The sequence below is a fragment of the Seriola lalandi genome, unplaced genomic scaffold, assembly GCF_002814215.2.
Source record: "Seriola lalandi dorsalis isolate HSWRI2012SDOR001 ecotype SW California unplaced genomic scaffold, Sedor1 jcf7180002054579, whole genome shotgun sequence".
NCBI classification, from domain to species: domain Eukaryota; kingdom Metazoa; phylum Chordata; class Actinopteri; order Carangiformes; family Carangidae; genus Seriola; species Seriola lalandi.
The window spans coordinates 3,055,747-3,082,429 of NW_019525132.1; the positions used below are offsets into that span (position 1 = coordinate 3,055,747).

General features: G+C 40.6%; 1 protein-coding gene across 6 annotated transcripts in view; it reads left to right on the top strand.

The window, feature by feature from the left end:
* Window positions 1-26,683, top strand: part of cald1a (caldesmon 1a) — a 56,639-nt gene that overhangs the window by 7,450 nt on the left and 22,506 nt on the right. For 5 of the 6 annotated variants that reach the window (XR_015437945.1, XM_087177069.1, XM_087177071.1 and 2 more), the window contains exon 2: window positions 19,656-19,741. Coding sequence is in view for 5 of the 6 variants with exons in the window: in XM_087177069.1 (XP_087033195.1) it covers window positions 19,665-19,741 (77 nt within the window). In the remaining variant the exon portion in view is untranslated. Of the gene's footprint in view, window positions 1-18,316; window positions 18,466-19,655; window positions 19,742-26,683 lie in introns of those variants that run through there. The other variant, XM_087177070.1, reaches the window with a different exon arrangement.

Sequence of the window (26,683 nt, forward strand, 5' to 3'; positions counted from 1 at the left end):
CTCTGTACTCTAACTCGGGTCTGGCAAGGGGACAAGGAGAACAAAAATATGCTCTCAGAAAACCATTTTAATCAGACAGTGCTCTGCAGGGACAGAGGCTGGCATAGGAGAGCTCTTTACCTCATCAGAGATCCGCCAGTGGTGATTGGGAGAAACACTCAGTCAGGTTTTTATTGAATAACCCCAGCTCTGTACTGGAGGGGCTTTACTGTAATAGAGCAGCTCTACAGCCGCCGAGGTGACAGCCAAATGGTACTTATTAAACTAAGGGCTGATTCATACTGTATGCCCTACTGCAGTTTAACCTTGTTGGAGGCTTAGGGTTTGGCTTTAATGCTGAAGTCCAGTCACATTTTTTATGACTGAGATACATATGCGTACCATTATCCTCTGATCAGACAGCAAATTTCACAAATTTCCTACGCAAAAAGACACATGAATACAATTATTTAGAAGGGACAGTAATTCATTTCATTCTACTTTAAATTGAAGTTGTAATATCCACTTGAACTGTGGGTGTGCTCACTAGTTTAGCTCAGAGCTTTCTCGGAGATGCACATTAGCACCTCGACAGTATCAGCACTACTGAGATGCCATGCTATTCAGGAATAATAGCTGTGAGTCCCATCATCTCTGCTTATTTACCCAGTACACAGCTCTCTGCACAAATTGAGCATGACGTCTAATGGAGTGCAAGCGTGGATTAATTACCCCCACATTTAGACTAATGGCTCCTTCTCTTCTGATTAATGATGACACATGTCACACGGAGGAGCGCACAGTGAAAACATGCATAGTTTTATGCTAAAATCATATATTTGGAAGTTGAAGATATTTATACTGACAAAGTTTGCTCATATGAAGAGTCTTTGTTTTAAATGTTGAGTCATAAAGTCATTATCATGTGCATGTACAAATACAAGTTATAGTGTATTGCTTTTGGGAATCAGTGAAAGGTGTGCAATGGTTTGTATTAGAGCTGCATTGATTAGTTGTTAGAAAGAAAATGAATCTGCAACTATCTTAAAAATAGATTGACTGTTCTAGTCATATTTAATGGAAAAATGCCAAATATTTAGTGGTTCCAGCTTCTTAATTATAAGGATTTGCTGCTCATGATAGTAATCAGTAAATCCTCCCTATTTAATAGTAAATGAAATATGTTTCGGTTTGGGCTGTTGGTCAAATGTCACTTTGTGCTTTGTGAAATTCTGATGGGCATTTTCCACAATTTTTTTCTCCATTTCACAGACTAAACAGTCAAATAATTATGAATATAATCATCAGATTAATCACTGAAAATAACTGTTAGTTGCAGCCCTAGTTTCTAATATAGTATCAAGTATTACACGTGGATGTGTTTTTTGTACACGTACAGTTTGTATGTGAGTGCAAAAGGGAAACTTACTACTCTAACCAAACCAATACTGAATTTATGAGGCAAATACCAACATCAGTATTTGATATTTAAATACTTTTCCTTAAGGTTTTTGATGAGCATCTCTTAAATGCAAAGGACTGTGTCAAACTATGTAATGACCTCAAACATACAGTCTTGCCATTCCTTTACTGCAGTTTCCTCTTACCTATCAGAAAGCACATATCCTAATACCAATATATCTGCAATAAGATAATATCAACATCAATCAATCAATATCAATATATCGACCTGAATGATGTACTGGTCTAGCTCTCCTTGCTATGATGCTGAATATTGATATATTAGTATTCGTGTTTCTTGGCCTGACTTGGTTTTATTTATGCGGGAGCAAATGGTTTTGGGAGCATTGTTGATGGTTCTTCAGATCAGATGTTGAATGAGGTACAAATACAGCAGAGTGCACAGGAGGGATGGGATGGGGTGCCCATTCTGGCTGGCCTAATTAAACCTGCCTGAATGAGAAACAAAACACCCAGACGCTCCTCCAAGAACAATGGGTTCTTGTTATCAAGGTCTGCGTCCAGTGTATGATGGAGTCTGGCTTGCGTCCCGGCAGATTTTTCATTTTTCTCTGTGCCTGAGTCAAACCCTGAGCCCCGCAGTGCCACTCACTCCTGTGACAGCCACCTGGGAGACCACCTTGGAAAATGGGCCCCTATTAGTTCAGGTTAGAGTTAATGACCAGTAATGGTACACTGGCCAAGCTAAACTGTGCAAAAGGGCTCCGGGCAGGCCGAAATGAAATACCAGTCACTCAAGCTCTGAACATAAACACAAAGTGGGTGGTGGGTGGGGGTGGATAGGTATGTCTGTAGGTGCCTGTCTATGTGTAGGGGGGGGGGGGGGTTCAGACATGCATCTATGTGTTTGAGAGCATGGTTGACCCAGGTGGAGGAGACAATTTCGAGCGAGAGGAGATGGGTGAACCCCCCATGGACAGATTAGTGTCAGGGGGGAGGTCGGGGGGAGGTCAGCTGTGGTTTTGGATTTATTCCCATTTCGCTCTGCTGCTTTGCGAACCAAATCTCATTTCCAGTTTTGCCATCAGCTAAAAAAAAAGCTAGCAGCAACCTCAACTGAGCAACCAGAGAAGCCTCCTAAGAGCACCGCTCAATTATTTACAATTTCATGGCTGTCTGAAATATGTGTTATTCTAATAAATTTAGGAATTAGGAGGCTTAAATACTGCACATGTATTAACCTCTAAAGCTGAATTTTATCCTCAATTTAGCAGTAAATGCCACATCATGCTAATGGCATTCAATGATGATTGCGTCTTCCATGGTCTAAATAGTGTGTGGTCTGGAATTAGCACAGGCATTAAAAGTAAGTAACTCCAGCATTTAAAATCGTATGATATGAGTCAATCAGCCACTGAATAAAATTACTCTCAGCTCCCTGGGAGAATGAGATCCAGAGCTTCCAGGCTTGCAGAAGGCAGACAGAGAAACATAGTGTAATCTACAGTGAAAGAGACAAAGACAGGGGAAGAGAGAGAGCTTTGTTATGTCTCATGAAGCTCTAGGGTTTCCTGGAATTTCTGGCAATGGATCCCAAAGTCACATAACCACAGAAAGAGAGAAGGAATAGAGACAGACATGGGGTAACTCTCCTGAAGGACTGACAATGGCTGCTCTGCCCCTGTAAACTGCAGGTATGAAGATCTCTGCTGTTTGCCCTGGCGGTCACTTTTACCTGCAGACAGACAGACAGACACAATGGACACAGTACAAACACACATGGAGGGAGTGCAGAGTATAAAGTGGCATACATTACCTACTGTATACTACAGATTAAAGACCTAGGTTTGGGCCTTTCACCTCGAGGGGAATTGAGGGGGAAAGAAGACGTGTACCCATCCAAGCTGGCTGGCTGCCACACTAATAATAACAGCCAGCACAGCCATGCACGAAATGGGAGATCTGGTAAAGCTAGTGAACTTTAGCCCTGCAGAGCCCTGAAAGGATTTGAGGTATGAGGAGTGTGGAATGTATTTTTTGGAAGAGGAGGTGAGCTCTCTGTCACTTAGAGAATGTGCATCCGCTGATTCAAAAGCAACGCTTATGCTTTAATATCTTAAAATTTGATACTACAAACCACTGAATGATAGGAAAAATGTCACATTTTCCACAGGGGTGTGATATTTGTCGGGATTTCATCTTGGCCTGAATTAGGAATGCGCGATATAAACGATATACGATATAAACGATAAAAAAATGGCCTACGATAGAGATTTGAATTATATCCCCTATCACGATAACGCATGTTGATCACGCAATCACAAGGCATACTGGGTGTACCTTAATGGCGATTTTACTGCTCCACTGACACTTTTTTTTCCTCATAAAAAATAACCTCACGATCGGAGAGATACACTAAATGATGTTATTCATTCTGTAATGTAGATATAATAAAACCCCAAACTTATGTCTTACTTAATAACATAAAACGAAATTCAATATAGACCGATCTGTTTATTTAAATACATTTATATTTATTTAGATTGTGTTATATATACTTATAACATGTTACAGCCCCAGAGGAAACGCTGTTGTTCAGTCCAGTAAAAACATGAAGCTTCATTTTACATTCAGAAAAACTATTGTTGCGGCTGCAGTTGTTAATTTCATCTGTGAAACCAACATTTATCTTCCAAAAGGGATTATATTACCCAGCGGTAAATTTCAGGCCAGTTCATTAGATTGTTTTGTCCCCGGGATGATGGCGGAGGTTCACCGAGCCGGTGATCATGTCCATAGTCCGGCTGCTTATAAGCAGCTGCTCCCGGTCTGTGGATCCCACATCTCTCATCTCCGAAAACGTCGGACAAAATTTCATTAAATATCCAAAGTGGTTCAAAGAGCTGCAGGTCCGTTCATCGGATCGCTTTCCCTCCGGGATGACGAGGGAGGTAGACCCCGGCTATCATCTTCGTACTCCGGCTGCTAGCTGCTAGCTGCTCCCGGTCAGCCATGTACCCTTCTGCAGGTGTTTCGTGTTAACTGGTGCCTTTTTCACATTACATTACGTTACACGAGATGAATGAGTCCTTTGAATGCAATTTAACTTGCATACACGATTAGATATTACACATATTATTAAATAAGACCAGTTTTAAATGTGCAACATTTATGTTTACAGAATACTGTATGATTACAGTGGGGCACAATAAATGTTGTATGTCTACATACTGTGTTCTATGTTTTCTTTTTTAAATATATTTAGCAGTTTAGTTTTCCTCAGGGTCTATGTAACCTGTTCTGAAACTATTCTATTATATAATCTATGTATCGTGATACATATCGTTATCGCAAGAGGCTGCTGTGTATATCGTGATATGGATTTTTGGCCATATCGCCCATCCCTAGCCTGAATGAAAGAGCTCCATATTTCTAATTACTGGCATCACATCTGTCAACCAGTGTAGGTGGACTGGGATTACGACTGGTATACGCCACTGAATTTTGTGCTGACTTTTGCGGTCCTTTGTCAAGAGCTATGCTCTGGCTTTTTCTATTACAATCCTTCTTCTTCTTGTAACTATTCCCCTCCATGTGCTCTTTGCACCCTCAATTTATCAATCACCTTATACTTGAGAGAAGTATTACTTTAAAATTCATGGAGTTCAATATAGAATTCAATCTCTTAAAAAGACCTCAAAGTAGTGTTGGAATTTTTACTAGTAAGACAATGCAATACCAATTCCTGCTGACTGTGGAGGGCAGTAGATTAATGCAAATGCATATTGCATGCAAGACATAAAACATAATGTGTACTGTAATGTGAAAGGCGATGTGAGAAACTAATAGAAAATGATCACTCAGCAGTTAATCTCAGCTATAAGGACCTTTTTAGCGCATTCTCATTGTTTCGGATTTACAGCCCCTAAGTTTTTTTTGTCTGACTCACTTTCGGCACTTGTATCATTGTTTCTCTTTGAAAAAAGCTATTGATGGACACACTCTTCACTACCTGCTCACCACCGAACGGCAAACCGTTAGCATTTAGCAGCTAGAGAGCCCAATATATCCCCCAGGAATTGGTGGAGACTCAATCAGAGCTACAAGGAAAGTGAATACTAGACTTACATCTGCCAGGTGGCCAGAATCATCTCTCTAGATGGATGTTAAATGTTGCTCCATATCTACTGAATGTGTAACCATTTGCTAACAAGTTAGCCACATCAACTTTTTAGGGTGATGATATGTCAATGATCTGTTTGTAAGGATACTGCTGTTTAAAGGAAAGTTCCACTGAGTAGCTTTAAGGTAGTCCAGCAGTGACAGACAGTGAAACTTAAATATTGCCTCTTACCATATTCTTCCTTGCTCACTATCACCGCCTCTGAAGCCCATTTATCAATCATCTACAGAGTGTACTGTGGAGAGAAACCTTTTAGTTTGTACACCTGGCTGAGGAGTCTCAGTACATCCTCCATTAAACAGTTTGGCCCTGCATCAATTCACTGAGAGCATGTCACGGCCACATGAATACCCATAGATAGGAAAAGACGGAGTCACAGGATTAAAACAAAACATCCCTGACTGTCTCTGTGAAAGGCTCTCTATTATCATTCCTTTTTCTCAATTGTGCGTATGCAGCATGTGTCTTGTCTGTGCGTTCCCTGAAGAAACCCCTCTGATTTCCAACCCTGTAAGAGTGAACTGAAAGCACTGTCAGGGGATCACTCCACCTCTCCACATCCACTGTGAGTAATACCCCCTCTCGGTCAGGTCATCTCGCTCGCCAAACCACCCCACCCACAACACCACCCGCTCCTTAATCTCCTCCTATCTCTCTCCAGGAATGCAGCCCCTTATTTTGAGAAATACCTTGTCATGTAATACCCTTGAAAAGCCTCGCAGCACACTTCAAAAAAATATTGGCATTCTGCCGCATGATTTACTGACTTGTGTGTTAAAACAAGGCAGGAAAGATAAAGATTTATGACATTTTGGAGAGATTTAAATAAATATGTCCTCTGTGAAAGTGATTTTCTTTGTCTTTTCCAGATATGGCTGTGGTGCATGCGCAAAAAAGGCAAACCCGTGTCAGGGTTTGCACACAGCTGTCATGTTTTCAACAGGCTCTCAGTGTGTGTGTGGGGCATTGCATCATGCTTTTTAGCCTGACTCTACCCTCATGTATGTCTCCATGTAAGGTATGATGGGAAGACGTCCTCTCTTCGTGTGGTTTGAGTCAGCCACATAAATCACTCCACCATTTATATTCTTTTTTTTTTCCTTCCGATTTTCTCTTCTTTTACTAAAGTGGAATTTTTCTCCGGCAACGGAGAGCCACACGTCCACCCTGACCGAAATGTGACATTTGTAGGAAGTGTGTCACAAATGTTCAGCAGGACCATTTTCTTTGCAGTTTCTTGCCTTAGAGAAACACATCAGGAACCTCTCAAGCTTTATGAGACATACATTTTTATGTTCCACTTAATATTTCCAGCATTTCATGTTATTGCCCGTGTACCAGAGGCTTTAGGCTGCTGTGGATCATGCTAATCACATATACTTTTACATTTCAGTGATTGAGCTTTGGTGCATATCCCGAGTGACTTACACTTATGAAAATGGTTCAAGATCTTGCCCGAGGGCCTTTTAGCCAGACAAACTGGCTTTTTTGCAGTGATCGAAACTGTGATCTTTCAGTCCCTGGTTAAAAGTTCCTCACAGATTGAAAGAAAGCAAGGTTTTAAGCAGCGTAGAGGTCATTTCAGTCCCGTTATGTCCCGTTTTTATCCTTTTCCGTTCGATTCTGCTCTATTGCCATCAGCTGGATAAACTGTTCTCTAGCTGCGCTGTCGGCAATAGCAGTGCTTAGACTAAAACCCACCATATATCAGCGCTCTGGTTCCACTAGTCTCCCTGGTCAGCTCACTAGTAGCAGATTAATGTCCTGTTGAGGAGACACAGACTCCTGCCCAGGCCTCATTTACTCTGACAGAAGGCAGGTGTCAAAACGAGCTGTCCTAAAGGAACAAGAGGAGGCTGCTTTTCTCCTGGAAATGAACACAAGAGAAGGATGAGGAGGGTATTCGTGACAAGTCACATGTCCTTGTGTTCAGTCTAGAAATAGTATTTTTTTTCTGAAAATGAGAGAAAAACTCTCCCAATGGTGCTAGAGGTTTCCAAGATCATTAAATGACCTGCTGTAAGATGGGGGGCTTTTGTCAGTGGATTGAGATTGCTATCATCTCTTTTGTCTTTGGTTTCATTCAGCTGCTGTCTGTCATTACTTATTTACAGTCCTATTTAATAGATGTCTCATTGCACCCTAAGGTACTGAGAGACAAGGTGATGTTGTCCTTGTATACTCATCATAGCTCTGCTGCTTTGTTGTGACAGGAAAATAATGTGGAATGATTGCATTTATTTATTCATTATGTCCTGTCTTGTTTGGTTATGACTATTACCAGTCTATTATAGTCTAGTTTTGATACTGTCTTGGCCCTTTGTAGCATGTATGTTCTGAAACTTGCTCCTGAGTGATGAAAAGATGAAGGCTTGAGTACGATGTCCTAGCAGAATTACACAACACACTGTTAGTAACACATGTCAAGTGCAGGGGTGTATAATTATTGGGATTTTTTGAGGATTTTTTTTCTGGATATTTGCAACAGAATATCGGATGTATTTTTTTCAAGGAGGTGCCTCAATAAGAGAAAAGTAAAACCACCTGGATCGTGAGGAAAAGGAGAAAAAAAGTTGGAATGGATTATATATGACTTTGTTCTCTGCTTGTCATTGCTGGGCAGCAAAACCAAAGATGTCTATTTAAAAAAAAAAAAAAATGTATTTTTTTTTTCTTTTTAATTCAGTTAAGTCAATTGTATCATGCCAGGGGAACTTGGCATGATACAAACAAGCTATCAACAGGTTATTTCACTGATGATAGATGCTACTACAGCCAACTTTAGGCTACACTTGTATAATTAGCTTGGTTTAGCATATACAGTATATTTCCAGCATGTCTTAAATTTAGCATCTGTTTTACAGTAGGCTGGAACTAGGCTAGCTGTTTCTCCCTGTTTCCAGTCTTTAAGCTAAGATAAGCTAATGACCTGCTAACTTTAGCTTCATATTTAGCGTAGTGTTTAGACATAAGAGTGGTATCAGTCTTCATATCCAATATCAAACCAATAAACTTATTTCTCAAAACTTTTTCTTTAAGATTAGAAGAAGATAATTTTTTTGTTTAGTTTATTGTGTTTCCATTGGAAGGATTGCTCAGTATCTAAATTATGGCATTATTATGACTAAACAAGAAAAACAATTTTATTGTTGCAGTCTGTTCTCCATCACCAAGCATAGCCTAAATAGTTTCGTCTGTTTTACTTTGTTGTGTTGTGTATCGATATTGTATGAGCCAAGAAGTTGAGCACTAATCTGCGTAAAACCTAAACCTTTTTTACAATTTGGTTTTTAAACGAGCTAAACCAAACCAGATATTATGTGTCAATTAGTGAGATTTAGAGGTGCTATAATGCAGTTTCTTTTACCCTCAACTAGGATCATTTAACTCCTGGAAAGAAAGTGAATAAGCATATCTAAAATGCAAAACTGTTCCTTTATGGTGAAATACAAAGTTTCAGTGACTTGTTAAGCTGGACAGTTTTGTAACAACAGAAGCACAAGTCCTTTTATTTATTACTTTGTTCTGTGCTGACTGCAGAGGTTTTTTTTCATCTTCCAGCAGTTTTCGTTCACTGCTGGCAGCTCACAAACACTCAAAAAAATGTCCTAGATAATTTGATAAGTTTCTTGTGAAATGACATGCCCGCACAGACATTTTTTTGCAGTGCGGCAGTGGCAGGAGAATGTCAGAGCCTCTCCATATAGCGAGGGGGGGGGGCAGATAAACAAACCATTTCTAACTTAAGCAGAGGACTGTGGCGTTTGAGATGGCTGCTTTTTCACCAAGAGGAATGTTCCCTTCCAGGGGGCTCCGATACAATGTGTGTCGTGGAGACTCCAGTATAGAGATCAGATGTAAAAGTGAAGAAGGCATTTGTGTTTGTTTAAAAATTAAATGTCAGAGCAGTAAAAAGATCGGTGTGCCTCTCTTTCATGACTCCAGAGTTGTGCAGGTGTGTGTATGTGTGTGTATGTGTGTGTGTGCGTGCGCGTGCGTGCGCGTGTGCCCAACAGTGTTCGGCGAGATGTCACGACAGGTCCACCATCACCATCAGTCATACTGTTTTGAGAGGGAGCCAACTCTGTGGCCACTGTGTAGTGAGTGTGAGAGCTCTATCTTGCTGTGCACACAGCATGCAAGAAAACCTTCCCTTTTTTTTTTTTTCCTTTTTCCCAGTTTGGTTACGGGAAAAGGCAGCATTTTTTCCTTCCATATTTGGTCATATGGAGCACCGCCAGCGAGCAGTAGCCTTTTGATGCCGTACAAACATCCCTATTTTGTGTGGGATTTGTACTTTTTGGAATGCTTTTTCTCCAATTCTGCCTGATTGTGGGTGTAGCATCTGAAAGTGCACTTTTAAAAGGGACACAAGGCTTTTAAAAGTCAAAGACTGGATAGGAATTGTATTGGCTCTTGCTGCTGCCCCACAAAGAAGTTGCCTTTTTACAGTATTATTTATGATTTGGGCTGTAAGAATCCAACTTCTAATGCAAATGTCCCTCTTAAAACCAACATTTAAAAGTAAGACAGTGTTTTATAGCCTTTTTCCTTCAGCCAGCTGCTGCATCAACCCCTCTTGGGTACTTATTTAATTCAGTAAATTGGATCAGCAGCTGACAAATAAGAATTTATCATCTCATTTCAGTGGTTAACTTTAAAATCCTTCAAGTAAGATTTTGAGAGCTCCTGGAGCCAGATTTATTCAGATCTCTCTCAAAAATGAGAATAAAGATGAGGTGTTTGCAGTTTAAATAGAGCATCTGTGTGTTAAAACCTGCCTGTTAAAAAACCTATGAGTTTCAGATGATGGATATGGCATGTTAGGGTAATATTTTTATTGCAATTTAAGTGTGACTTAACTTCAGGTGTGAGGTTTAAGGACACATAAACACACCCTCAGCCTGTAGGGTAACGCTGGTTGGTGAAGCGCAGGTGTTTTCAGCTGTCTCAGAAGGTAAAGGTCATAATACCTTCAGATGTAATGCAGCCTAAAATGTGATGAACAGTGCACAACTCCCATCCATGTGTGCTACCAGGGGAGGAGAAAATATTAAAAGAACAGTGAGTCATAGTCTAAATATACGACAGATGACAGTGTGCTCAAAGTTTAGTGAGGTTATCTTGCTGACAGTGGAAAATAAAACACAGGATTCAAGAATGCTACAAAGAGAGCCATTTGTTTTTATCAGAGAAACACAAGAGTTTAGAAAGTATCAAGCTACAGCTTCCTTTCCAAAAGGGATTCGTCAGTTTGAAAGATAATTTAAACAAGTGCTATTTATTATCATGACTTTCTTGTGAGGGTTATAGCTGAGTTACACATACTGAAAAGGATCATTTCAGTTTTGGGGGGTCTTACTTTTTGTAGTTTTGGCCACCATTGATGTTGGTTATGGAAATATTTTACTCCTCACAGTAACTGCTGAGACCTGAGAACATGGCTGCATTGCTCAACAAAGTCCAATGAGGCAAGAAACACAAGAAATCAAACAATGAAAGAGGTTATAAAGAAGCCAAGAGACAGATCATCTAAACCTGTATAACTGAAAGCACATCTAATACGTTGGAAGGCTGTGTGCACACAACTATGGCAAGTACAATGGATTAAAGTTGACCCAGGGCGGTGGTCTTTAAAGGGAGTCTACAGTGTGTTTATTATACTTTTTGCAGTTGTAATAAACCAGGTATTCCTTAAACACCATGAAAACCTATTTTCTCAATTAGCCTCGTACTATGAGCGATGGGTCCCACACAAACAAATCTTTTACTAATGTTAAACAGTTTCGGTTGTTTGTCTTGTGTTCTGGCTTTTCTCACTGTTTTCACCTGGATGGAGTTCAGTTGAAAAAAAGTACTGTTGCATCAATCAGTTTAGCAACATGTGAAAAAAAAAAAAAAATTCTAGGTGAGCTAACCGTAATCCTTTGATGCTGATTAATTATTAGTAATCACTTAGTCGTTTGGTTGTGCATTTGATCTTTTGGCTCACTGATTCTGTGATAAATTCAGTGGTTGGTTAATCCCAGCAGAGTTTAGCCTGCTACCAGCCTGTATAAAATAATGCATGTGAGATGTGTTTGTGTGTGTGAACAGATCGGCCTCAGTCAGTCTGAGTAGTCAGTGTGTCAGTATGAATCACAGGGCATAGAGAGGTGTTATGGAATGTGAACCATTGTCTGGGAATGCAGGAGTCTCCTTTTTCTTCACCAAATGGAAACTTAACATCTTTAACCTACAGGTCTTTTCCCTACACCAATGTGAAATTTCCCCTCGCTTGTCGTTTTCTATCCGATAGCCAGAGTCAGCACAGAGGGCAATTTAAAGGGAGGATTGCGTCTGATCGGCACATCTTAAGTCACTAATGACAATGCGTCTGAGGCATTCAAGGTCCCAAGCCCAATTTTTTTCCCCCTAACCCTCAAAAACGTCGGCACATTATCCCACCACATTTCAATTGCTGCAGTGGCATTAGCTTCTCAGGTTTGCCTGTGAATACCGTCTGCTCATGCTCGGTGAAATTTTTCCTCATTCGAGCTGAAGTCACACTTTCAAAAATTTGTTTTGGGGGAGATAGAGTGTGAGTGGAAAGCAGATGTTATTGAGATTGAGTTGCGCTCTGATGCAGTTGGCCACCTCATATGTTGCCTAGAATATATAGTCGCAGCTGAAGACCTCGGCTTTGACAACAGAGGCCATTGTGGTTGATATTCACACTGTGGCATGCGGATGCAGACACAGACAAATACAGGGAGAAGCTCGGCTGTTTGGATTCGGGTGAATCCTGTAAAATTTAAACCCAGGACTAAGCTTATCCAATCCTGTGTGTCTTCCTATTGTAGCTGAACACAGTGTGCAGCTGTTAGCCACGCTGCTGCATTGTGGTCCAAGAGGAAAGAAAATCAGTGGGAAAAGGGTGGAAGACAGAAAGAATAAAACTGGGGGGGAAAAAAAAACTCGACAGACTCAGGATTTTCAATTTCACTTTTGTTGATAACTGAGAGTTTAAAAACACCGATAACAATATATTGGCCAATACTTGTTTTAAACACATACCTTGAACATTACTGTTATTAATAAGGGTTATTTAAATTTGGTTGTTATAGAGTTGTGTACAGAGTGAGACATTTTCAAGATAAGAATAAACTTGCATACACTAACAGGTAACATAATACATTTAAAACAGTAAACTGGAAATTGAATTGTGTCAAATTGTATCAACAACAACTATAAATAACAAGTATTAGCAATATAGAAAATGCAGCATATGAAGAAATAAATCTTATTTAACATTACTAAACAACATAAAGAAAATAAACATTAATGAATCATCAATGTTCTTCTTGTAACTCTATCTCAAAAATCACTGGATTGCTATTACCTTGTGTCGCCTAATCCTAAATAAGGTTTTAGAATTGTGCTTCTGTTCGTACAAAGTACCTCTACTGCTTCATTTGAGAGACAAGCTAATGTTAGCTTGTAAAGCAGCTGTGTTTTACATTAGAAAAAGGGCAAGAATTGCCTGGTTTACTGCAGTGGTCAGATGGACAGGCCCTTGGTGGATTAGAAAGGCACGGCCTGTCGTGCTTATACTCTGTGAATTTTGTATTCAGATTGAATATTTGATTTTCAACTTGAAGTTTGAAGTTCAAATAAAAAGTGGCAGCCCTGTTGTCCACCACTACACAGTATCGTTCAACAGTATCAGCTCACCAGAGTATCGGTTAGGCTCTGAAAGGCAGGCTGAGAAAAAGGAATCTAGATGACAGATGAAGCCGAGAGAGGGATAGGCGGAGATGGAAAGAAAGAGAGAGAAACTCTTGGCCCTGCTATGCCAAAAAAACCTCCAGTGAGTTTATGAATGCTCATCCACAGCCGCTCCGCATCCTGGGCCTGTAAACGTGTTAATGCTGCCGAGGCCTGGACGTGTGAGAGAGGAGACACATAGCACAGAAACCCACAACCACAAGGCCAGCTTTCCAAACACAGCACTGCAGGTGGTGATGGATATCACACATGTACACACATTTACCGTACCATAAACACGCACATACAGTACGAGCAGTGGCCTCACATATTTGCAGTATTACGGTTGTATAAACCTGTACTCTTATTCTAACGCACAGAAAAGCTTGCAATCATTCGTAAAGTACCTCCTCTCTACACATCTAAAGCGCTTACCACACACACATTTACATAAATACACATTTACAAATGTAAATCTTGTTTGTTAGATACTGTTTATAATGATGCACACACCCTCACACACAGGCTGAACATATTTTAACCGCCCTGTCAGACTACTCTCAGGAGACTCCTTACCCCTGCAGAAAACGTTAGGTTTACCCAACTCAAACTGTCCCCTGAGCCTCAGCCAAAACAGCTGTTAGTGTGCGCTACCTACAGGCATGCAGTATCTCTCTCTCTTTATTTCTCTCCTCTTCCCCATTTTACTGCAGAAGGTTTATCTGTGCGATAAAATAATCATATAATGATCATTCTTACTATGCCAGAATACCTTACATTGCCCATATATCTTAGTTTAGTTTATCTTAGCTTAGTCTGAAACAATAGACTTCTGTCTCTATCTGTTTTTTTCCCCCTCTAGTCTCCTTTAACTCTCATTTGGTGTGTGTACAGTGTGTTCATGTGAAGTTAGCATCCAGTACTCCCATAAATGGACAACTTGCTGTAGGTTGTCCTACAGCAACATACAAATGGAGGAGCATTTCAGGGTTAGCAGTTAAATTCCCACTGTGTCAGTTAACTCCTACATACTCACAGTCTCTCCCAATATGGATACTTTAGTGACGTGGTTGAGTGCAATTAATAGCTCTCTCTCTCTCTCTCTCTTTCTCTCTCTCTCTCTCTCCTGCCTGAAGTCCCATAGTTTTAACATTTAAAAAGGACATAGCGTAGATTAAATCTGATTTATAGAAATATTAAATGCTTGTGGGTTTAAAAAAAATCATATTGCAATGAGTAAAAACCTTTTTTGTTGTATTGCAATGGTTAGCTGCTGGGGCTTATTGGCAGCAAGGCTAACTGACCAGCTCTTCTATCCAGCTTTTTTTTAAATACATTCATGGAGTACACGCATGAGTAGAGGGGTGTAACTGAACATGTTCCTATCTACAGTTTTCATGCTGCTTTGCTGTGTCTACCAATACAGCAGCAAAAAGTCAGGGAGGAAGAAGACTGCTAGCTAGCAAACATGGATAAAAACAATACAAAAAAGTAGCTGTTTTTCAGGAAGGAAATTCATTCAACACTGTTGTCAGGCCTCAGTCATACATAGATGCATTTTGTGGGAAACACCAAACGTAAAAACACAACTTTGTTTCCAAGAAAACTCTGCAGTGCCTTTAAGTTAAAGTGACCATTAGCAGAGACAGTGGAAGAGGCTTTGTTGCAATCATTTCTGTTATAAAGGACTGGTAAATTACATGTAGTAAGTTAGTCTGGCAGACCCTTGACAGAATTTGAAGAGATGCAATCCTACTGTCATAATAAAAGCCTCAAATTTGTCAGAATGTGGAGACAATTGTATTTTCAGCCTAGAATTTTTAGTCTGGCTGACTACATGTTGATTGGTGAAGACAGCTGATGCCAAAATACTGAAATCCTGCAGCTTGTGAAAACTTTCTTTTCACAAGCTCACAGTCATCTTTTATATATAGCCTATTCTGTATCTTCTCAATGATATTTGACATTATTTTGTATTATATAATTGGGTATCGCTTTGCAGTAGTCAGAACATATTTAACTATCACATCTATCTTGTGTGTCATCCTGTCTCCTGAGGTAGTTGATACTTGAATAGACCAAATTGCTCCAGTAAAAGCGTGGGAGTGGCTCAAGAGTTCTCCAAAATACCAACCACTGTAGCAGATGGGCAAAATAGTTTCTTCCATTGATGCAAAAGCTAGAAAGACCAGGCTTTGTGCCGGTGTTGCTTTCACATTCCAGATTACTGGGATACCTCTCTTCACCTGGACACCTGCACAGCTGTGACCTCCTCTCAGCTCCAGACAACAGTATGTTTCTATGGAAACCAGCAACAGTCTCTTTATCGTGAAAGTGTCGCTTTGTAAACTAAACGCTAAATCATAACGCACAGTTTCTTTTTAGGGTAGGGTACTCTTTCACTTTTTAAACCAAAGGTTTTTATAAAAAAAAATTTAAAAACTGGAAAATTAAAGACATTAGCCTCAGCTGTACCTCTTCAGTGCTAATTAGCAAATGTTAGCATTCCAAAATAAACTAGGGAACATCATACCTGCTAAGTGTTAGTTTGTATGTTAGCATTGTCATTTTCAGCATGTTATCATGATAACGTTAGCATTTAGCTTAAAGCAGTGGTGTGCCTAGGCTCACAGGGATGCTAGCATGGTAACTATTGACAATAATTTATTTACATAGCTAGCTGATAAAGGGTTATCTTTGTTATAAAAGTAAGTTGTGTTCTAACATGTTTGATTTAGCTATGTAGCAGGTCGTGTTAACATTAAGGACAAGTTTGTTTTTTTGTTCTATCTTAATGCCATAAAGGTCACTTTCTAAAACCTAAAACTGTATGTGACTTGTGACTGTTTCAGCCTTGAAACCACCAGCTGTAACAAGTCGCCATTGTTCCTTTATTTGCCAGCATCACAGCTGGCAAGCATATAACTTGTGCCAAGCCAGTTTTTACTTGTTTATCCTCACATTAATTCCCTTTACTCAACAACCAAAACAGTCACTGCACGCACAAGATCCGCGAGGAGTTGTTTTTAACTGGCATGTGAGTGAGTAATTTGGAGGCTCTTTCAAGTCCCCTCTGCTAAAATCAGAGGTTAAATAGGAGCATTCCTCGCATGGCTCCATAGCCATAATGTGGAGATTAATGTGTTTGTCTAAAAGTTGGTAGGGGATAGTTGCTCAGAGCATCACAGAAACAAATCTAACCAAAAAGCTGCAGTCTTCTCTTCTCTCAAAATGCTAAGCCAGCGTTAGGAACATTTCACCAAAGCCAAAAATAGATACACTTCTAGCTCATACTTATACTTCAGCCCTAGTCCAAGACTTTTGCTTGATCTACTCTGTCCCTCATTTGGCTGTTAAGGGCCCATTGTTTTGCTGCTTTAAGTCAAGCCTTCGTGGGAAGATAGAGGCATTATAAGGTGGTGTAATCCCAGTGGCTGTCAGGATAATATCAGCTTGGCTTTAAGGCTTTTTAAGAGGCTGGCACTTAGACACTGGGTTCTGTGCCAGGGTCTGGCAGTCTCGACAGGTAGTAATTTGACTGGTAAATGTGTCATTATAGCCATTGTAGAAGGATGGGGCAGACAGGGAAGAGAAAGAAGGGGAGGAGACTAAAAAAAAGAGACGGACAGAGAAGAAGGGAGGTAAACTGGCAGAGATAAATGGTAGAATAAAATGGACAGATGCAGGGAAGGAAGGAAGAAGACATTTTATAGAAGACAGGCTGAACTTGTAAAAACTCTGAAAATGTCACAAACTTGTGACTTCAGGTTGCTCAGCTGTATGGAATGCTGTCTTTCTCTTGTTCTGCCTGTGTTAGCTTTTGCAAAGTGTGGGTGGTCCCATCAGCGATGTACACAATTACATTTCTACGTCGTACTGAAGGGCTTTTCGACTGCTGTTCTACGTGATGTTGCCCCATGTGGAGACAAGACAATGGGACTATGCTGCAGTCAGTCCTGCACTCAATGAACAACTCTTTTCATACATAATAACTCAGTTTAAAAACATAATTATTTCAGGGTTATTATTCAAGTAAAATCTTGTATATATGATCCACTTTATGATCAGCTCGTTGACATACGTGCTTTTATTTTAATTTACCTTGTGACGACTTTCTAGGAGTAAATCATCTTTTAAACACATCTTTGAAATGATCTATGACTAATTGTACAGAATTGAACACTAAATGAAAACGCAGTCCTTTCAGCTGCATAAATCATGCATTATTTGCAACAATAACTCCAAATTTATATGCTGCCATGCATGCATTACTCTCCCTTGGCGTTGCTGGTTCTCGGAAGTATGTGATTAGATTGGTCATGTTTGGAGGCCTTGTCGGTTTTAGTTATTGCTCTCATTTTATCTTAATTATGGTTGTATGAATAACCCGCCCCAAATTTCAGAAATTACACTAAGCGTGCATCGAAAATATATCTCTCTCTCTTTTACAGTATAATAGCAGGGGGAGGCAAGGCTGTGTTTACTGTACAAGCACACGGGGGATGGGGTGGGTGGGGTGCAGATGCAGTGGAGAGGGTGAGGGTTAAAAGGATCCCTTGGTTTCTTTTAGCACTTCTCTCCTGTGTGTGTTTCCTGCCCATGTAGACATCTGTATGTGCTCAGTAGTATGTTTATTAGTGTGAATGCATGCACACAAATGCTGTAATGTTGCACTTTCATGCATGTGTGCAATGCATACTTGTATACAGATGTCTATGCATAAAAAGGCCCTCCTTCATCCCCTTCTGCAGATGGGGGAAAAGCAGAAAACAAGCATATGACACACAGGAAGCTGGGCTCAAGAGTCGAGTCATGTCCTAGCACAGAGTTTTGCCAAGCTCTGACATGTCAGTAAACAACACAGGAAAAGTTAGTGGTAGAGATAGGGAGAGAAAGAGAGACAGGACGGAGGAGGGAGGGAGTTATGGGGTAAGACTGGGGGAAAGAAGGAAGGAGGTCACTGAGGGATGGAGGGAGGGACAACTAGCAGGGAGGGGAAGGAACAGGCATTTGCCTTTTCTGTCAGCTGAGGCTGGACTGTGGGAGACTATTACTAGTTGCATTGTGTCTCTGCTTGGAGAAGTCATTGTGAGAAGCTGGTATGGTGTGAAGGAAAAGACATTGTTTGACTCAAGGTATGACAGTCACAGTTACTTCTTTGTTTCTCCAGATTTGTCCCAGAGCACTTTAAAGCATCTTGTTTTCTGCCTCACTTGTTGCTTTCCTACTTCTGTTCTATCACAATAAAGTATATATAGTATTGATTTATGACTGTATTCAGTGCAGTGCTTTTATTCTGCAAGCTGTCACACACCTTTGTCTTTTACCCTCCACTGCTCAGCTTGTGTCTGTTTGCTCAGCTTCAGTGTACAGTAGATGTTGCTGGTGGTTTAGCGGGGATCGTAGAGGTATGATGGGAGGCTCAGCAGCTCCTGGGTGGTCTCTGTCCTAAAAGCACAGCCAGTCACGTACCCTAGCGGGGTATTTTTAGTGAGACTTGCTTGTAACTGATTGAGTTAACATCCTGTCTTGGCTTCTCCTTTCTCGTTCTCTTTTTGTCTCTGCTCTTCTTTCTTTCATCTGTTTTCCAACAATGTTTATGGGCATAGATTCAAGCCAGGCTGTTGTCACCTAACTGAGGACTGTACACAGTGGTATACCTACAGTATATACTTCTGGTCACTACCATATGTAGTAGGAATGATTTTACTTAAAGTTGTAATCTTTAAGATTTCAGTCCAGGTTGATTTAGCGATGCTGGTGGTTAAAGGTGGTAACAGTTAAGTTAAATATTTAGTTTAATATGCCAGCAGACACTACAACTTCTATTCTTGTCCCATACAGAAATTAAAAAAGGAATGAAAGCATGGCAAAAATGACCTCCTGTTTTTTTGGGGGGGGGTTTGTTCTTGATGAATGATCACTGTTAGTGCTAATCATTGTGACTTCAGAATAAAAGTTACACTGTGTTTCATCAACTTTTAATCTGAAGGATTTTCTGTTTGCATTAAAGGTTAACCTTAATGCGGCTAGCATATGGTGTAAAGACAGAAAACGATAAACGGTGAAGTAAACAAGTAAAATTAATGAGATGAAAGACAAATGACAATCTTGGATTGCATGCATGCCTCATTTCCTGTGAATCACCTGTGCACGTGAAGGCACTTTTAACCCAGTGCAGGAAATTTGGTATTTCAATAACCAGATATCAGAAAACTTACAATTTATTTGACTGGTGAACCAGCATTTCTGCCCTCTCAAGACTTTGTGCTTTCCTGAAATTGAGTAAATTAACAAGTCTGTGTTCAATGATGTCATCCCACAGGGCACAATCATGGAGGAAATGGACTTTGAGCGTCGCCGGGAGCTGCGGAGGCAGAAACGGGAGGAGATGCGCCTGGAGGCTGAACGGTAAGACCCATTTGGTTACTTTTCATTCATGTGCAGATTAGCACTCCACGATTTTCCCACTAATTCTCTTACAAAGCAGAAAGTGTTTAAAAAGTCAGTCCTCCACAAAAGCTTAATTTGTAGTTGGAACCACAGAGGCCCTGCCATTCAGAGGGGACGACGTTGCTGTCATTTAAGATCTCACTACTGGAGGTTGTGTGAACCTGAGGGAGCAGTCTGTGTTGTGTAATGTAGCTCTGGTTGTCAATGCACAGCGCACCGCCTCTGATGTCCATGCCAAGTTGGAACAAGAGGGAGCCAGCTTTAATAGCTTAGACCCACCTCTAGGTCTTTAAAGGCATCGCTCAGCAAATATTGGCTTCCCCAGCCCAGACTAGAAGAAAAAAAGTTTGATAAGAAATCTGATAAGCAATGAGATGACCTTTAAGTGGGAATGTTCAATCATGCCCTCCCTCCCTCTTTCCAATTTTCTCTTCCAGATACTGTGGCTTTGTGATCCCCCTTTGATTCAGTGGAAGAAATTGATTAAACTTAAGTTCATTTCAGTAAATTGATTGAGTGGTAACATGCCAAGTGCAGTAATCAAAAATAGTAAAAAGGGGGGGTTTATTGTGGGAGGTTGATACATAGCTTGCCAAGGAGGCATTTTATAGGGCCTTTTCACAAAAGTTTCTTCATCTGTACTGTAGCCAGTGCAATTAAGGATGAGGTTGATGTGGATGCAGATACTAGCCAAGGTCACTTACCTTTTTGATGTATCTGTGAGAAGTGCTTTATTAGAGCCAGTTACTCCATCACTGATGAAAAACAAGCCGACATAGGTCTGACCACTGCTGAATACATAGATGTTTCTCTCTGATAATTCTTTTTTATGACACAAAGAATACGTGAGTCGCATTTACCTTAGTGATGAACATAGCCCTTTGCTCAAGGTAAAACAACATCTCTTGCATGAAGGAAAATGTCTACAATATTTTCACTGAGCAATAACATTCAGAGTTAAGTTTTTTTTCCACACATTGAAAATAAAGTGGCTGTCAGCTTGTGTGCTGTATGGATGATGTTAATTACACATCTATTTCCAGAATTTTTCCTTTGTACTCACAAACTGAACTTCAGCTAAGAATGATAGATAGAGTGAGAGATTGTGAATAGAGTCCGACCAATACATCTATATGTGTGTATGTTTATATATATATATATATATATATATATATATATATATATCATTATCTTTCATTTGGAGTAGTTTCATGGGACATCCAATAATCCAATATTCACTCTCCCTTTAGTTCTGTTTTGGTCCCCACCAACTCTAGAGAAAATATCTGGCTCTTTAGCTTGTAAAACTATGCGATGTCCTCCAGCTAGTCGCTAACTTCGTCTGCCTGTTGTTTGGTACCAAGCAGAGAGAGTGCAGTTGGTTTATCAGAGCTTTTTAGCTGAAAACAGCCCCTGGTGTGGCTGAAAACGAGGTTGGTGAAAGCAGCGTTTGTGAGTCAACAAACCAAAACAGCGAGCTAAAAAAAAAATGCTGCGAAGAGCTGAGGGTTTCAGCAGAACAGGTTCAAATTCTCTGTTGGTCTGTCACTATGAGCAACACCTTTCACAAATTAATGAACCAAATTTAAGCATTTCTTTTAGAAAGTGTTTATGGTTTGTTTTTATAATAACAAACTAATATCAGCTGATATGTCCTTAGAGTATAGAGTATGGGTTAGACCAATACTGTCTGGAAGTTTGGTAAACAAAATATGACCAACCTACTTATACACATAACCAGTTGCTACTTCCATAGCTAATCATTTAAAGGCAAGATCCTGTACATTCTCACTTTCTGTAACAGTTACACAATATTCTCCTACTTGGCATCCTTTAGGTTTTACCTCTTTTTGACTTTTATGCCTCATTTCCCCAGATGCACTCTAAATAGCTTGATTGAAGTGAAGGTTAATGCCGTTGTTACATTTCATGGCATACAAACCCCATAAACCCCCCACGGCTAGAATTATTTATGCAGTTTTGGAGTGTTTACGTTACACAGAGAAGATGGAATTTGGCAGAAAAAAGTAGACTAAGAGGACTGACGGACACAAGAGAGGATGACTGACTGACTGAATAAAAGAGGAATGAAGTGAAAGAGAGTGAAAAAGAGTAAGAGCTGTAAGCCTCTACCACATTTACGTTTTCAGCTCGGCAGGAGTTTGTCCATGACTGTTTATTTGGTTCCAAGCAGCAATAATGTCGGCTGGCAGGCGACGCGCTGCTCCTGTTATTGATAAAAGATTACATCTCTACATTGTTTCCATTTCTGCCAATATATTGAAACAATCAATATTTACATGCCCCTCTTGGTCAGACTAGTCGAAACCACATGTTGTCTCATTGGCCTGCTTCCATTCAACCATCACTGAGCACACTGTGAGAAGATGGAGAGCGCGGGGAGAGAGTGGGGCCATATAATAACGGCTGTAGGAATGCCAAATTCCTGGCTATTATAAGTGTTTACTGGCTAGGTCTCCATGAGCTGTTTCCTACATGCTGGGACACTGAGGTTGTCTGTGTGAGAGCGTGTGTGTGTGTGTGTGTGTGTGTGTGTGTGTGTGTGCGCGCGTGCGTGCGTGCGTGCGTGCGTGCGTGCGTGCGCGCGTGTTGTAGTCTGTGCAGTTGTGCTTATGCCTGTCTGTGCTATGCATGTGCATAGGGGTTAGGATGAGCACATGCATGCAGTTAAGCATGTGGGTGTTCGCTTTAGTGTTCATGTGTGTCTGGATCAGCATCAGGTGATGAAGGCTTGACAAGCTCCATTCAAGTGTGTGTGTGTGTGTGTGTGTGTGTGTGTGTGTGTGTGTGTGTGTTTAGAGGGAGAACATTCAAATCTTCACTGCTCTGTCTTACATTAGCCTCAGTTATAGTTCTAAGAAAATTATTATTGACATAGAGGTGCACAGTGGGCCTCAATACCCTTCTAGTTTACTCGGTAAAGAAACACACAGACACACAATTTTCTGCTCTGCTAAGTTTTCTCACACTTGTGTTCTTCAATTCCCCTATCCATGCTGTTGATCAATGTTATAGTCCATTTCTGTTCACTTGAACACAGACACAGGAATGTCTCGACTGCTTTTTTTTTTCATACTTTTTTTCCAAAGAGAGCACAAGGATGTGGAATTTTCCCAGTCAATTCAGTGATCAAAGGCTATTTGCTACAGTTAAAGATAGTGTTTTGTAACAGTGATATTACACATAGCCTGCTGAATGCAGCTGGAGCCGAGCAGTTCATTGTCCCATACTATAGTGTATTCTGTACAAGCACTGTGGTGGTTATTAGATGAGAACTTTCATACCACTTTGATTCAACTTGTTGTTTATTACACTTTTTGTACTGGTAAACAAACAAGACAGGCTAGCTTTTCCCCTCTGTTCACAGTCTTTTTGCTGAGTTAAGAACTGACTGACTGTAGCTTCATGTTTATCATACAGAAATGAGAGCGGCATCAGCCTTCTCATCTACCACTCTGCAAGAAAGCGAATGAGCATATTTCCCAAAATTTTGAATTATTCCTTTAATATTAAGGCTTTCATTCGCATTTCTTCTTTGATGTCTCTTTTAGGAAGTGTTTATTTTTGATTTCTGCCTGTTTTCTTCTGTCATATACCATCTTCTCTCATTCTTTATGCATCTCATCTTCCCTCTCCTCCTCCTTCTCCCCTGGGGATCCCTGTCTTTCTTCTTCAACGCTCCTCTGCCTCGTCCTTTTCTTTATGTTCTCCCACTATTTTCAAACCTTCATTCTTCTAACCCTGCTCCTGTTTTTTCTCCTCTTACTTTCCTTTCCTATTTTTACCTTTTCCTTCTTGTAACCTTTTCCCTGCTCCTTCTGTTTTGATCTTCTTCTTCCACTTACTCTTCATCCACTCATTCTCCATATCCCTCTCCTCTTTTTCCTCACTGTCTGTCTCCTGTCTTCCCAAAATGTCCTTCTCAGTTTCATCTCTTCTCCCACACACTAACACACACACACACACACACACCCACACCATACTCCTCTTCCTCCTCTTTCTCTTCATCATTCCCTGCATCTCTGCTGGCCCCTCCGCCTGAGAGACCAGGAAGGGCTGAGGAAATAACACCCATCCTCCGTGAATGAGCCATGCTAAACAATCCCCACCCTGGATGAATGGACTGTTCCAAACATGACCCGGTCCTGCATCGTAAACCTCTCGGTTCTGACAGGAAGATAGAGATACGGATAGAGAGAGATAGAGAAAAGGGAGGGAGAGGTTGATCCAGGTATGCCAACCTCACACTTAGCACATCAGCTTGGATATGATTCCAGCTATTGTTGAAAGATTTTACTGATTTTACTCATACAGTTGTGAATTTGAGATTTATTTTTAATATGCATGCCATACTGCCCAATTCATCTGTGAGTGAGAATATATGCAGTCTAGGGGAATTCTGTCACAGTTAACATTGTGCATTCTTGGAGCCAGCCCAGCAGAGAGCAGGGTGGGGAGGAGAGACAGACGGGGTACGATGTGGTTCTTTGGGCCGGCAGTAGGAAGGGAAATAGTCCAGAGAGGCCAGCGTGGGAATGGGTCAGCATTTCTGACAGCGCAGGCCCCCACCCTCTTTCCCTCTCCCTTCATCCCTTCCTTCTCTGGTCTCCCCTCTCCTCTGTTCACAGCAGTTTTTCCTCTCTCTCTCTCTTTCCATCTTCCCTCTTTTTTACTTTTTCTCCCTTCATTCCCTCTATTCCCTCGCTTACTGAGGAGGGGTGAAGAAGTCTTTTCTCATGGGCTTTTCCCAAATTGTTTTCACTGACATTTCTGAGATATTTTGCTGTAAAGAAAATATTTGGACATATTTCTCCCTAATAGGCTCACTGATGGCGATGTTTTGTGTGCCTGTGCTATCCACGCAGACATTTGCTTTGTGAATGAAGAATCCTGCTTAAATCAGCTTTTCTGTGCTGTGCACCATGTGAGACATTCAAGAAAATGATGAATTTATGCGCATGTGTAACAAAACTTTTAATTTCCTTTTCAGCTGCGTCAGCTGCCACATGTAAAACTAAGTGTGTAGGATCCATATTAGCTGTCAGTCAGCAGTGTGTAGTTTACTGTATTTGGCCACCCACGAAAAGAGCATCTGCTGCATGCTATTTACAGGCAGACGCATACCTGCAGTTTGTAACTGTGGCTACACATCATTCTGTACAGGAAAACATGTCGTCTGTGATAAAATCTGCAGATTACTCCTTTTTCCATTATCGTGCACGCCCTTTCCTTTCCCGTCTTTCATTTCCCAATTCTCCTCTTTATTCTCACTCTCCATTTCATTTGCTCTTTCTGTTCCTCTCCTTTTTTCCTTCACCCATCCTCCCCCCGTCCACCTCTCCCCATATTTCTGTGTCAGTATGCTGATAGAGTTTGGGGCCTAGGTAAGGAGAGGGATATTAAATCAGGGCTTTGGTTGTGTATGCGTCGCTAGCCAAGACTGTGATTGACAGGAATGCTAATTCAGCTTTTAGGAGTTTGTTCTTCTCTCCTACTGAGGAATCTTTAACCCTGAGATTGTCATCGTCACCACCACCAAGGACTCTTTTGTTCCATTTTTAGCAGTTGTCGTTTTCTCTTTCTCATGACATTTGGTGCTGTTTCTGGGACAGTGCAGTCCTTTGGGATTTAAGGCAGTTCTTTCGCAACTTTTTTTTTTTTTTTTTGCTTGCAGAAACAACATATCACTCTGACATTTTAAATAAGGGTTAATGTTCTTTCTACTGCAGGGGAGCTCAATTGAAGGTGATGGAATATGAATAAAACTGAAAACAAAGATTTATGAAGAAAACTATTTATTTAACACGAGACTATCTAACTTTCTGAAAGAAGAAATAAAACATTCTTGCTGTTACTAATAAAAAGTTGAATAAGCAGTAAAACACACACTTGCCCAGTTCTGTAACACACAGCGGGTTTTTGGCTACATTTTTGATTGGTTTAACTGGCTCACGTTAGCTAATATTAGCAAACTGTAGATACTGTAGGTAGTTTCAGATATATAATGCTAAATGTCGTGCTACATTTTAGCATATATATCACCATGGTAACAGCGGCTGGCATTTAGTAAACGTCATACATGCTAGCTTTAAAGCTGAAAAGGGTCTGGCTTCCATCTGGATCTGACCAGTTTTGAATGCTCAGAGATTCAGAATTAACTGAGCTAAGCACATACTCATGCACATGTGTAAAGCATTGCCTGACGTCACTGATGTCATCGTCCCATAGGTCCAGCTTGGGCGTTAACAGATTCATCTGTTCTGTTATGACAACATTTTTCATCTGAGAGAAAGAGGGAAATGGAGGGGAACGGCGTAGGGGAAGTAAAGGAAGAAGAAAACTGTTGTTCACAAGCTGTAAAACCTCACATAAACCCAAGCTGCTTTAGCTCGGCTAACCACACATGTTGCAATTAACATGCAATAGCATGCTTCACTGCCTGACCTCAAAGGCTGCGCTGTGATGTTAGGTAGCTAGGCATGTGGGTAGCAGTGGGAGTGTAAAGGTCAGTCAGGGCAACACAGATCAAGCATGGAGCTGAGTTCATAGATGTCAGGTGGCCAGATACACAGCAGTTCACAAACTGATTTGATACTTCAGAAGAGAAAGTAAACTGTGTCAGGTGGCACCGACATCCTCAGTTTATGATGTTTTTATGTGTAGTTCAGTATCAAATACACTTAACTTTTTTGAGTGTTGCCTCTTTCCCTCTACCTGTCTACTTCTACTTCAGCTAGATTTCATGCCTTTTCCAGAATGACTTTGGACCGGCCCCAGAGAAAGGCCTGAACATGCTGTGTTTAATCAAATTTAAGCACATAAATATACAGTAGCTCGCTAGCCAACTAAATTGGTAACAATGGAGTTGTGTTGACTATT